The following is a 13,705-nucleotide window of genomic DNA, read 5'->3' as shown; positions in this document are numbered from 1 at the left end:
GTTTTTCAAAATAGTAAAAAATTGCAAAACGAAAATAATAAATATACAGAGCCGGGGTAAAAAGTGGGAGTGGGGGTAAAGTAAAGGGGGGGGCTGATTACTTCTTGCCTGTCTAAGTGATAACTAACCTCCACATTTGGCCTCCTGAAAGGTGAATTTTCAGGGCAGTTTTGAAGGAAGCCAGCGACCTACAGTACATGTTTTAAGGGAAGGGCTCAAGGCATTCCACACATGGGTGGCAGTGAATTTACCCACCTTCAGCTTCTCCTTGTAGTACTTCTTGAAGGAGTCGTCGAGGGTGTTGCAGGAAGCGGAAACAACGTCCACCCCTCTGTCTTCCTTAGCCGTTTCAGCCGCAGCAGTGGCTCTCTCGTTGCAGCCGGCGGCGGGTTCCTTGTGAGCGGTTTTGTTGACGCTCGTTCCTTTGCCTTTCGAGCTGAAATTATGGACGTCTTTATTGGGCTTCGCTGCGGCCCTGCTGGCGCCGGTGAGGTGGTACAGCATCGGGGTGGTTTCCTTGTTGATCCTCTCGCTCGCAATGTCTCCTAAAGGCTGCCGCCGTCCCTTCTTGGCCTGCTCCTCCCTCTTGGGATGGCTGGAATGGTTGGCGCTGAGGGAAACCTCCATAGCTGGTTGTATGATTTGCAGCGTGGGGGCGTTCTCCTCCGGGCCGCAGTAGAAGATAGGGTGGTTGGCCGTGTGGCGGCCGATGTCTCGATTCAAGTGATTCTCCTCCAAGAGAGCGTCAAAACTACGGGAGCAAGGTTTCGAGGGTCTGTGGGAAACCGCCATGCGGTTCTCATCGTGGCCCCCGGAGATTAGTTCTGGGTCGTGGGTCACAGAACAGAAAACATCTCTCTTGTTGTTGGCGGTGGAGTCGTTTGAGCTGGGAGGCCTTGAGCCCTGAGGAGGCTTGAACATGTTGTCCAAGGTGCTGTGGCTTCTCTCCTTCTCTCTCAGCCTGTACGTCTCCACCGCGGCCGAGCCCTCGCTGCCTGCCTCTGACGCGCTGGACGACACAGCGGGTTCGGCGGGTTTACACACGCCCGTGACAAAGTAGAACTGGCCCTTGTGCTGGATGCTGCTGTTGGTCAGGTGCTGCGCGGCGCTCCAGGGGCTCGGGGGCCGGTTCAGCTCCGGGTCGAGAATGTCATGGGCCGAGTGCGCCCGTTTACGCTGACCCTCCAGTGGTGAGTGGTTCTTGTTGCTGTAGTTTCTGTTCCATCCTCCTCCGCTGCTGCTGCCGCCAGCGGGCTGGCCGTGCTTGCGTTGCTCTGGCTGGCTCGCCGCCCGAGGCGGCGATCTGTTCAAGGCATCCGCCGACTTGTGCTCCGGCCGCTGCTCGCAGGCCGATTTGTTATCGGTGAAGGAACGACGCTTCGGGTTCAGCGACTCCCGGTTCTGATCGTGCGGCTGCTGCTGGAGGTGGGGACGATAGACGGGTGGCTGCTGCTGCGGTGGCTGGAGCGGCGAGCTCCGCCGCCCTGCGCGGACCGGATCGGACCTCAGAGCGGAGTCTCTGCCCGACTCTGATTCGGCCATCTCGGGTCTGGGGAGCGCATTCTGAGGCTGCTGGGGCCTCGAGTGCTGCTGTAGCTGGGGCTGCTGAGGCTGGGTCTGAGGCTGGGGTTGGGACTCGGCGGCACCCTGGTGGTGAACCCTGCTGTTCTCCAGATTCCTGGTGGTAATGAAGCTGTCCACGCGAGCCGGAGGAGTCGGAGGATGAAGAGATGGCTGAGGAGGAGGAGGAGGAGGAGGAGGGGACGGAGTGATGAGAGGCACTTCATTTTTGGAGAGCGGCTTGTCGCCGCCATGGGAACCGTTGACAACAGTGCCGTTGACACTACTGTGGCACCTGGTGTTGCCGTTGCTATATCGATACTGCTGGGAGATGGCCTCCATGGAGCGGTACAGCTGGTCCATGCTCCTGGCGTCCGCCTGGAGCACGTGCCCAGGGTGGTAGACGGCCTTCACGTACTTGAGGTCGGCGTACTGGTGGAGCGCGCTGGGCTGCAGGTCCAGGTCCGGGAGGAAGGGCGAGGAGGGGTAGTCCGGGGCGGTGGAGCCTCCGGAGAAGGAGCTGTAGGCGGAGTCTCCCTTGCCATGCTGGTGGTGGTGGGCGTGGTGGTGGTGGGCGGAGAACTGGTCAACGATGCTGCTGCTGGACTTGGCGGGGGAGAGCCGGCTGACCGGCGGCAGGCTCAGCGGGTGCAGGTCCAGGGTGCTCATCCTCTCGAAGTGGAAGTTGTAGGAGTCCATCGGTGAAGGACGTATGGGTGGATGGATGGATGGGTGGGCGTCTGACGGGGAGAGGAAGGGTGGTGGGTGGAATGCGTGGCGTGTGTACGAGTGTCGTCCGTACGTCCGTCGTCAGTGATTGTTCAGGTCATTTTCTTGCCTCCGTTAGTTGATTGTAAGCCTCTTGAAATGGTCTCGTAGCTCCTGAGGGAGAAACACAAACAGAACGCAGGCAGGTTATCATGGTGCACATACAGTATGAAGAGTAAAATGGACGTCCAAAACCCAAACATTATAAATGCTGAATATCCATCTTGTTCACCGCTGTCATCCTTACAGTCGTGGTGTGGTGCGGTGCAAGGCGTTGTGTGCTTGTAGATCGGCTGTTTTCACTAGTTTGGACATACAAGGTTTCCACCCGACAACGACGATATACGTATATATATAATAATAATATATAAAAACAGATAAATCCTGAAACTGTTTTGTAAATATATTTAAAACAAAATATGTATTCAGTGTCTAAATTAGAAACTCATGAAAGAAGAATTGCAGCATTATTGGCTGACATCAGCAGATAAACTATCTTATATATTATAGTTGTAAAACTATTATGAAGAAGTAAAAGAAAAGATTAGTACTCCACACATATTTTCCGTGTTCGACCTTTTTAGCTGAAAAGACCTTTCTTGGCAACACAAACACACTTCCAGACGGCTACAGTACAAGCAGCTCTAGACAGAACACTGATTTGCACAGGTTGCAGACAGTCTCTCTCCATCTCCATCTAGCTGTCTGTGTGTCTGAGTTCTGGCAAACAGAGCTGTGTTTGAGGCTGAGCAGCGGCCAGGAGTTCTTGGTACATAGCAGCACTAGTCTGTGAGGGGAAATCCCTTAACTCTGCTCATTAACGATCCAATCTCACGTTATGCCTCATGCTTCGTTTCTCCTTGGTGAATTCACCGGGTCTGGGTCATTCAATAGATATGTATCTTTGTGGAATATTCCATAATATATTCGACTGCTCAGTGAAAACGGAGCCAGGAATGCAACAGTCAATCGAACCGATCAATTTAAGCCATTTAGGACAGATTAAAAAAAAAAACCTCTTCTAAATCCTGACCTAGGTACGTTTTCTGAAAAAGAAATATTACAAAAACATTGTTACTATTGTACTGTTACAGCAACAAGAACCCCAAAAGGGGTTCCTGTCCTGAAAGGTACCGGTATAGTTACAAAATAGGGTTCCCTCCAAAAATGTCTTTAATCAATTATAAATAAATCCATAAGCTCACAACGTGTCACGGTGCAATGCGTTGTGAGCTTGTAGATCACCATTGCACAACAAAGTAAAGTTGTATACGGCTAAAGTGGTTTATCAGACAAATCGATTTTGTTGAAAATCTATTAGTAAATTCAAACATATTGCTTTTCAATGATTTTCTTAATTGAAAATATATTTGCAGCCCTAATTTTGGCATCAAGGCCGAGTTCTTTTCGCGGCCCTGGCAGGTCCCGCAGCACCCGTGAAGGACCGGAGCCGGAGCCGCGATCTTCTCAAAAAGAACTCGCCCTCCCTCAATTTTGGAATGACCTGAACTGCACCCACACCAGCTTAATACCGTAGGTAATTTTATTAATCTCACCTTACATTACAAGGTCATATCAAAACTGACAGGCAATATGGGCTAGGAGTTCCTGCTACAGTTATAAGCCTGCTGAAGGAGCCTGTCGGCCGCTGGTATGCACCAAGGCCTCTAATTAGGGGCCCTTCAGTTTGTCAGCGCACGTTGCAGAACGGACATGAAAAAAATGTCTGGAATTCACCGTTCGACCTGGCAGAAATATGGCAGGATTAAGTCATGTGACAGATGTTTGATGGATTACGCACCGCCGTGGCAGGGCCGCGTTAAGACTTAAAACATTTTCTCCGTGGATCTTTGCTTCGTTAGCTTTTACCGTCGTCTCTCTATTTAGCAGTGATCACTCTCAGGGCTTTTTCTGTGAAGTGGCTACAATGTAAATAGACGATGTGAACTTCTATATACAGTACAGACTCCAGGTTCATTAAACGAGGTGTTAGGTGCGTCTGAAGGTAAAAGCAGATAAAGTCTGTCTCAGAGAAATCCTCAAAGAAAGAAAAAGAGCGATAGAGAGGGTGTGAGAGAGAGATAGAGACCCAAAGAAGGAGACGGATTCAAAGAGTGTGTGTATGTGTGTGTGTGTGTGTGTGTGTGTGTGTGTGTGTGTGTGTGTATGTGCGCGCGCACGCGCGCGCGTGCGTGTGTGTGTGTGAGAGAGTGAGAGAGAGACACAGAGACAGAGACAGAGAGAAGAGAAAATGAAAACTAGATGAAACTGCAAAAGGGCCCTAAATCCTGTTAAAACATATTAATTTATAAAGGTATTCTTGAAATGTTAATCCACGTGCGTGCGTGATAAAGAAACATTACAGTAAGTTTGTTATGAGTATGGGAGTTCTTCTTCCTTCTTCTGGTGGAAGTAGAACATGCCTACAGCACGCATACTGAAAAGGTCAGTGCAGCCCAGCATACAAAGACAAGTCAACCCAGTTATTCCTGGCCTCTCGCGCCGTGGCAGAGCTGAGTCAAACACACTCCCCAAAGCGTTTGGAGCGTTTTCTTTTCTTTTCTTTTTTTTCCCAGCTTTGAGTCCCAGGAGGTTCGGATTGTGCATTTGCAGCATATAAATGCAGTTAGCGCCACAAAGTTGAATAAAAAGTAAACTATTTACAAAGTAAAGCGCTAAATATTTGAAATTCAGTCTGTATAGTGTAAGCAAGTACCTGATAGCATATGAACTGTCCTGATGCCATTAGATCAAGGGTCTTAGGAGTCCTCAGAGTTACTACAGGGGGTCCTCCAAATCTTTGTGTGATAGAAACTTTGTCTAATTTTTTATATGCATGCAGTTTAATCCTAGTGTCCACATTCTGAGAACGTTAGCCAAAAATAGCCGATCTACAAGCTCACAACGCCTCGCGCTGCAAGGCGTTGTGAGCTTGCAGATCGGCTATTTTCGGCAATGAGGTTTGGTGTGAAAGGTCAAGTTTATTATGTATTGACGGTACAAGTGGTTAAATATCTGAAAAACACGAATTGACATGAATCCAAAATACAGTGATGATTGTGTTGTCAAACGATTAAACTATAATTATGGAATCTCTGAAAAGGTTGTGGGGGGTCCCTGCTTCATCTCTATCTCTCAGCTAAGAGGTCCTTGGTCTGAAAACGTTGAAGACCCCTGCATTAGTTCACACTCATTTGTACCACAACAGCACCATGGACCTAAGAATGACTGTATGACTCAGATCTGCTGCGGTAGCAGATAGCATGGCTTTCAGCGAAAGATTAGGACTTAGGGAAATGTGCAGTGGGTGGGGGTTTTTGGGGATGTGGGAGGAACAGGAGAAAAGCTGTGATGAAATGCTGTGTAAAGTTGGACCTGTTTTGCAGTTTAAGTGTGGATTAGATTAGGTTTGCCAAAATTGCCTCAGCTGTTTGCTTTGGGGGTTTATTTGGCTGTTGAGTTTTACTTTCCCATCCCTTAATACCTTCAACAAGGGAAATCATTAGAAGAATCAAAAAACTGCCTGTGGTGGACTTCTGTTTAAATGCCTAGGATGCCTCAGTCTAAGGAACAAAAAAGCAAAACATACAAAAAATAAAGAATAAACAGCGTTTTGGCCATAGAATGTAAACCGGTGCTTGAACGAGCAGAGCTGAAAAAGAAATCTAATCAAAGAGTGGCTTAGATCTCTCTACTCGTCCATTTTGTGCGCACAGGTGTTCTTTTTGCACACGCAACAAAAGACACTTTCCAAGCTCCTTTCAGAGTACAGTATTACATGGGGATGCCACATGTTTACCAAGGGCCCCTTATAGTGTGTGTGCTTTCTCATCAATTTGTGTGTCCCTACGTGTGTGTGTGTGTGTGTGTGTGTGTGTGTGTGTGTGTGTGTGTGTGTGTGTGTGTGTGTGTGTGTGTGTGTGTGTGTGTGTGTGTGTGTGTGTGTGTGTGTGTGTGTGTGTGAGAACAGAGAGGGGCTCCCAAACAGGGGGGAGCACTCAAGTGGAAGTGATGAAGGGGACAGGCAGCGACAAAATGTACAGAGGAGAGAGAGAGGGAGGGAGAGAGAGAAGAGGCTAGCCTGGACAAATACCCTCTCACACACACACACACACACACACACACACACACACACACACACACACACACACACACACACACACACACACACGCACACACCACAACAACAAGAGAAAGGAGGATGGCGGAAACAATGACAACAGGGAAAACTAACTAAGCAGGCTGGATGGATGAAACGGACTGGCAGTCACACGGAGCAGTGGAAGATGGATGGGGGGGGGGGGGGGGGGGGGGGGTGAACTGCTCCAAGTTACCAACCACACAGACAGCTCTGAACTACTAATGAAATACCCTTCAAAACTAAAAAAGAAGAAACCGAGAAATCACACCAAACTCACCAAAACTCCAGACGACAAGAAGTTGTCAACAACGCAAAGCCTCCTGATTTCCATCCGAGAAAGAAAAAGAGACGAGATGGAAAGTGGAAGTGTTCTCTGGATTCGGCCAAAAACGCACAGTTCTCTCCAACTCTCATTCAGAACGCCTTCCCTCACCCAGCCGAGGGCTGCAGAGCAACCAAGCCCAGTAACCAGGAGAAGTCGGAGATTAGTGGGAAGACTTCTGGCGGAACCCCCTTACCACCCCCCCCACCACACACACACACCCCCCCATGCGCCCACTCTCCCCCTCACACACACACACACACACACACACACACACACACACACACACACACACACACACACACACACACACACACACAGACCCCAGGCTGCTCTGCCCGAGAGCCGCTGATTGGCCAGTCGGGTGACGTCCGGGCTCCCCGATGCACAATGAGCCCAGCGGAGGGAATATTTCACCGTCGCAGATAAACTGCTAGCGCTGCTGTCCACCGAACAAGAGAGAGAGAGAGAGAGAGAGAGAGAGAGAGAGAGAGAGAGAGAGAGATGAAAAAAGAGAGAGGGCCTCGCATTCCTGGCTAGCTTCAAAGACAGAGCTAGAGGCCGGGCGCCATTCATTCCCAAGGCCCTGGGCTCGGCACATGGAGGCTGGCCAAGGCAGGAGGGGAGGGGAGGGGAGCGGTGCAATGAGGAGGGAAACAGGGGGGTGGTTGGTGGTCATGGTGGAGAAGGGGGGGAGGGGGGGGTGCGTGGGTGACCTCCCTCGATCTCCTGCCTCCCCCCCTCTCACTGCCCCAAAAACCACTGACAAAGACGAGCACCCTTACTTTTGCACACACACACACACACACACACACACACACACACACACACACACACACACACAGGCACGTACACACATAGACATCAAAGGGGGCTTGAGCCCCTTGCTTGAGCCCCCTGCCCTTTTCCGTCTCTAAAAAGTGCCCTCTCCAGACCATGCTATTTTCAATATTTTCACTCAAAAGCCCTTTTAGATATTTCAGGCAGCCCCTGCCCCTCTAACATTCTCTGCACGTCCCTGCACACACACACACACGCGCATGCACGCACGCACACACACTCCCCCACTCCCATTCCCAACACCTCCAGTCTCCCCATCAGACGTCCAAACACAGAATCCTTGGCACTATAATCTCCGAGACGGATCGCCGCTCTATGCCGGCTATTATTCCAGTGCTCGCTTCCTGTTCCGTAGATTACACAAAAAGTCATTCTAAAAGCTCACGTGGCATTAAAAGACCGGCAGACCTCAGCGTCTGCCGTCCTTTATTTTGAAACGTCATCCATCATTCTCATCACTCCTCCGCACTGCTTCGCGGTCTGCTCGCGCACACACACACACACACACACACACACACACACACACACACACACACACACACACACACACACACACACACACACACACACACACACACACACACACACACACACACGTGCTGGAGTTGCACGTTTTGTTGCTTGCACCTGTATGAGTAACTGACAAATTCCTCGATTCTTGCAGTGGTGTAAAGTAACTTAAAGTACATTTACTCAAGTACTGTACTTATTAGGGTTAGGTTTGTCAGGTATTTCTACATTACTGGAGTATTTCCAGTTTTCGGGACTTTTACTTCTTCTCTATCTTGTAGATTTTGATTATTATTACAAAACATACATTTACCACTTCAGCCCTATACTATATGCATTTCAGCCATTTGAAAATCTCCAAGTTCACAATGCGTTGCTTGTTAAGATCTGCTCTTCTCAAAAGATTTGTATACATTTTAAACTTGTGAAATGGGACATTCTGCACAATGACTACTTTTACTTTTGGTACTTTTAAGTAAATGTTGATGCCAATACTTTTATACTTTTACTCAAGTACATTTTCAATACAGGACTTTTACTTGTAACAGAGTATTTCTACATGGCAGTATTGATACTTTTACTCGAGTAAAGAACCACCACTGGATTCTTGAAACCGTATTAAACGTCCCTGTGGCTGTGATTACAACGTCCCGCTGCCAGTCAGGCCAGTCACCCAGTTCAAGATCACGAACTGTACGAGTGTAAAAGAGAAAAGGTTTCGCTACAGTAAATTAGCACCCAAGTGCCAAAAAACATGACCAGGAAAACTATGCGAACACGAGGCCCGACTTATTCACGGGGTCAGCCTGGCCGTCAGTTTGTTACGCCGCCTCTCTGAACTCCCGGGGAACCGTCCAACGTCGGGGAACAAAGCCCCTTGTTTCCCCTCTCTGTCGAGCTCTATTGTGACCGGGGGCGTCACACCAAATTCTGGGCCCTGGGTACAAGGATTCACTGCGGGGGCCCCCCATGAATGTTAACTATTGAAAAATAGCAGATATACAAGCTCACAGCGCGGCACCGCGCTGTGAGCTTGTATATCTGCTATTTTTCAATAGCTAAAGTTACTAGGGCCCCTCCACCTTGGGCCCTGGTAACTCAGTCCCACTTTCCTACCCCTTGTGACGCCCCTGATTGTGACCGCCGCTGCTCCTGTTCAGCCTATGTGGGGTTTCGTTACTAATAGCACTGTGTGTGACAGGCTGAGTGCTGTTTGTGCGGGCATCGGTGCTGTTGTAAGTGATTTCTCCCCGTGAACGGCTGTCGTCTCCACCTGGCAAAAACAACCACAGCCTCTCTCTACTCTGATGTAGCACAGAATGATGGGGTTGATGGGAGACAGAGAGAGACTGATTGTATTGTATTGATTGGTCGAATTGTATTGTGTACACTTCTGCTTTGGCAATGTATAAGCGTATGTTTTCTCATGCCAATAAAGCCCTTCGAATTCAATTGACCTGAAAATTGAGAGACATCCAAAGAACAAGTGGTAAGTGAGAGGAACAGTGTGTGTGTGTGTGTGTGTGTGTGTGTGTGTGTGTGTGTGTGTGTGTGTGTGTGTGTGTGTGTGTGTGTGAGTGAGAGAGAGAGAGAGAGAGAGAAAGAGAGAGAGAGAGTGAGTGAGAGTGAGCAAGAGAGAGATTGATGGAGACGGGGCACAGAGAGTGGGTGTGAGAGACAGAGTAAGACGGAGTAAGAGAGTGAGAGAGAGGGGGGGGAGAGAGAGAGAGAGAGAGAGAGCAAAGGGGGGTAGACAGACAAACAGTGAGTGTGACTGATTGAGAATAATTATTCTTAAGCACAGACAAGAATGGAACTATATTTAGCCCCCCGGCATCTAAAAAAAAAGAAGACTGGCTTGTACATAGATCTACAAGCTCAGTCAAACCTGTTTTTTACCAAGAGCAGTGAACGAAGAAAATGACAGACTGGTAAAAAAAAAAAAGTAAAAGAATTGGGTCAGTCTTTACTTTGGGAAGGAATGAGGATGAGAAAATGGAGACAGAGAGGGATAGCTGGAAGGGATGAGAGAAATGAAGAGAGGGTGTGCCATATATAGAAAGCTGTGTAGCGTGTAGACAGATTGGGCGGACATAGATAAGCAGGTAGACACAGGCACAGTTAGACAGATAGTCAAACAGATAGATAAACAGGTAAAAGACAGGCTGAGTGACTATAAAGAAGGTAACAGACAGACAAATAGCCAGGCAGACAGATCCAGATCCAGGCAGATCCATAAAAAGCATAGAGACAGATATTGCAGATGGATAAAACAGATAGATCCACTGACAGAGAGAAAGTGAGTAAGAGAGTTATGATGAGATGACAAGACTGACACCAGGGTCAGATGTAATAACTAATAACTAGCTGACACTAGGGATGGGACCATAAGCGATGTTAACGTTTATCGTGATAAAAAACAATCACAATAATCGTATTGTGGAGATTTAATTTATCGTGATATCGTCCTCCTGTCATGCACTGGGATCAATTCAACTTTTATTTGCAGAGCTGCATATCCAGTGCCACTTAAACCCTCTTTAATTGGTTAAAGGTGCTTATAATATATGTACTTGATACAGTCTTTTTTCACTCTCTATCAAATGTCTTTGCCAAAAAATTGCTGATCTACAAGCTCACAACGCGACGGATTGTGAGCTTGTAGATCTCCAGGATAATGGATTTTGATTATCGCGATAATATCATAAATCGTGTCAGTCACAATAATCGTGATATGACATTTTCATATCGTCCCATCCCTAACTGACACGTCATGGTGTGGTTTACTTGTAGAACAGTTCTTGCCGCCAAGCAACATCAATCGACACAAATGAAGCATGAAAGCGAAAGACATAGAGAGAAGCTGATGTCATTGCAGCATCCGGCCCCGGAGCCATAAGCTTGTTAGCAGCGCTACATCACGTAATGACGATGATGGCTTGACAGACCTCTGGTCCTCTGACAAGATAACACACCAACTGTAAATGGATTGCTTCTGCCCTCTGACAACTAGAGTCGGCAGGGGGCCACAAGAGGTCCACCAGAGCCTCAGGGAGGAGATTCTCTACTCCACCTTGCATCAGAACAAGCATCTTGAGTGCTGCTGGGTACTTGAAAACCTTTGATTCTGTGAAAATCACACCCAGTGTGAAGTGAGCGGTGCCTTTGAGCAGTTATGAATCCTTCTGTTGTCCATGTCAAGGCAGCTCAACAGCGCCACTTGGTCACCCAGCGGTATTGCAGCTGTTGCTACTCATACGAGGTGTATGAGTATACTGCAAATATACATAGAGACATAAAGATCTACACACTCAGTCAAGCCCTGCGAGTGCTTGCACCGCTCAACAAAAATGTGACAAAGTTGTGTGACAAGTAAAATGTCACTGTGGTGACAGCCTTAGTGGTCGCATAAAAAGTGAAGGAAAGTGTGGCATGCCGAGAATGGATCACACATAGCGGTGAAGTAAAGAGGCATGACAAGAATGGATCACACGACTTACGGCACTCGCAGGGAATGTGACTTCACCGCTGGACTCGCTCCAAGTCTCCCACTGGTCCAAATGACATCAGCGCCCCATTGTCCCTGATCAAACACAAAGTCAGGAGGAAGCGGTTTTTGAAAAGGTGGAAGGGGTTGGAGTGTTTCTGGGACTGACAGGGCAAAGCGTCCAGTGGTGGATGGAATGAGGAAACTCTGTTGCCACGTCGCACAGGTTTAGTACCACACACATCTACAAAGACTCTGTGCGTGTGTGTGTGTGTGTGTGTGTGTGTGTGTGTGTGTGTGTGTGTGTGTGTGTGTGTGTGTGTGTGTTTTGCTGGCTGAGTGTTCAAACCAGTGTCTACAATCTCTTAGGTGACCAAGACAAGCTGTCACACTTTAACAAGCTCTGCATTCCACACCTGAGTAGATCTTAACATACCTGAATACCCTGATCATACTTTTGGATTCAGTTTGGTGTTTAAATGTAGGTGCTTTTTAAATGTAGGTGCTTTTTTAAATGTAGGCGCTTTCCCTGGGTCTGACGATTCCCAGGCCAGGGTTAGTTTGACCAGCTCAAATTGTAGCTGACACGACCTTGACCAGGTTTTTTTTCTTTTTTATGGGTTTGATTTGGGCTGTCTGACAATGCACAAGGGAGGGGGTCGGTCTGCAACGCATAACTGCACAAAGTTCAGATAATCAGAATGGGATTAAATGTGGAGAGATTTGGGCAGCTGTGCTGTGAGGGCCATTAGTGCCTACTTCAGTTGATATTTAGCCACATCAACCCTGGCATCCATATGCTGGGCAGGTCATTCTAGGTGAAGATTTGCGATGCGACGTGTTGTGAGATTGCAGCTATTTTTCTAATGATTCCGAGCTTTGTCGATCGGTTCCAACAGATTGTCTATTTTCTAGTGATACCGTCGTTTGACGAAGTATAAAACAGGGCCTAAGTGGTCACACATGATGAGATTCGGGTCGCCGTGCGAGGCCATTAATGCCTACTTTGCCAGTTGATATTTAACCTTTAAATAAGAACACGCAGATCAGCGGGTCTATTCGACTCCTTCTACATTATAAAAAAGCACAGGTTAAGCATTCAGCATCCTTGTTGGTCAACCATTAACCAGGAAGTGCATCACTCAGTGCTGCGAAAAGAACACTGGCTTCTGTAGAATCTGTACACGATCAGGGGTCATCGATGTGTCCGTACACGGACAAATGTGTCCGTGGCAAAGAATTATCCTTGTCCGCTGCAAATTTTAGATTTTCAGTTTTACACACCATTAAAATGTCCTTATTTTGATCATAAGATCCAGCTAGTGAACATCAAGTCTCCAGGTTTTCTTCAGAATATGTATGACACTTATTTACTAAGACACTATGGCACATTAGGGAGTCCACTGACATTGGTTCTAAAACGTTTCATTTGCAAGGAGCCTGTAAATAGTATGTACAAATGGTCGGGTCCATTTGTACACTCTCAGAGTTACAGACGACTTGTAATGGTAATTTAGGCCTAGTTTTCGTCTACTCAGTTTCTATGTCCGTGACAAAAATAGAATGTTGCAAAAATGTTCACCACACGCCAGCATGATGGTGACCCCTGTACATGATGAACTACTTACTGTATAAGTGTGTTCTCAGAAGACAATTACTTTTGTATTAAGGACCCCTCAGCCCCTCAGGGGCACTGAGAGCTTGCAATATGATCTTGGAATGGTGGGTCAAATATTGTTGGAATTCCTCCTTGCAAGAATAGTACAAGGCTTCAGGCGGTGGCAGTTTATGGTGTGTTTTAGTGTGTGCAGCGGGCACGTGTGGCGACTGACGAGTGCAAGTGTATAAGGTTGCACGAGAAAGTGTGCACACACACCTCTGAATGCGTGTTTATTTAGGCTAACAAAGTAGGTGAATTTGTTTGGCTGCACTATTGTCCTGCTTTTGAAAACAAAACCTCAGCCGTAATAAATCATCTTCTCGGTCTACTGATTCTGTGTAACAAACGCTGAGAGAGAGCTCACCTGACCTGGAGCAAATTCAACATTTCACCTGATTATAGTGGGTTATAAAGGAA

General features: G+C 47.7%; 1 protein-coding gene across 4 annotated transcripts in view; it reads right to left on the bottom strand.

The window, feature by feature from the left end:
• The window catches only part of shroom1 (shroom family member 1), a 65,618-nt gene that overhangs the window by 22,387 nt on the left and 29,526 nt on the right, over positions 1-13,705 (bottom strand). For 3 of the 4 annotated variants that reach the window (XM_080749857.1, XM_080749856.1, XM_080749859.1), the window contains one exon: positions 256-2,442. In XM_080749857.1, coding sequence (XP_080605983.1) covers positions 256-2,259 — 2,004 coding nt within the window. In that variant the 5' untranslated portion in view covers positions 2,260-2,442. Of the gene's footprint in view, positions 1-255; positions 2,443-11,641; positions 11,725-13,705 lie in introns of all 4 variants that reach the window. The other variant, XM_080749858.1, reaches the window with a different exon arrangement.

This window comes from Nannobrachium achirus, assembly GCF_963921795.1.
Source record: "Nannobrachium achirus genome assembly, chromosome: 19".
Lineage (NCBI taxonomy): Eukaryota > Metazoa > Chordata > Actinopteri > Myctophiformes > Myctophidae > Nannobrachium > Nannobrachium achirus.
This window is presented reverse-complemented; position numbering and strand designations above follow the sequence as displayed.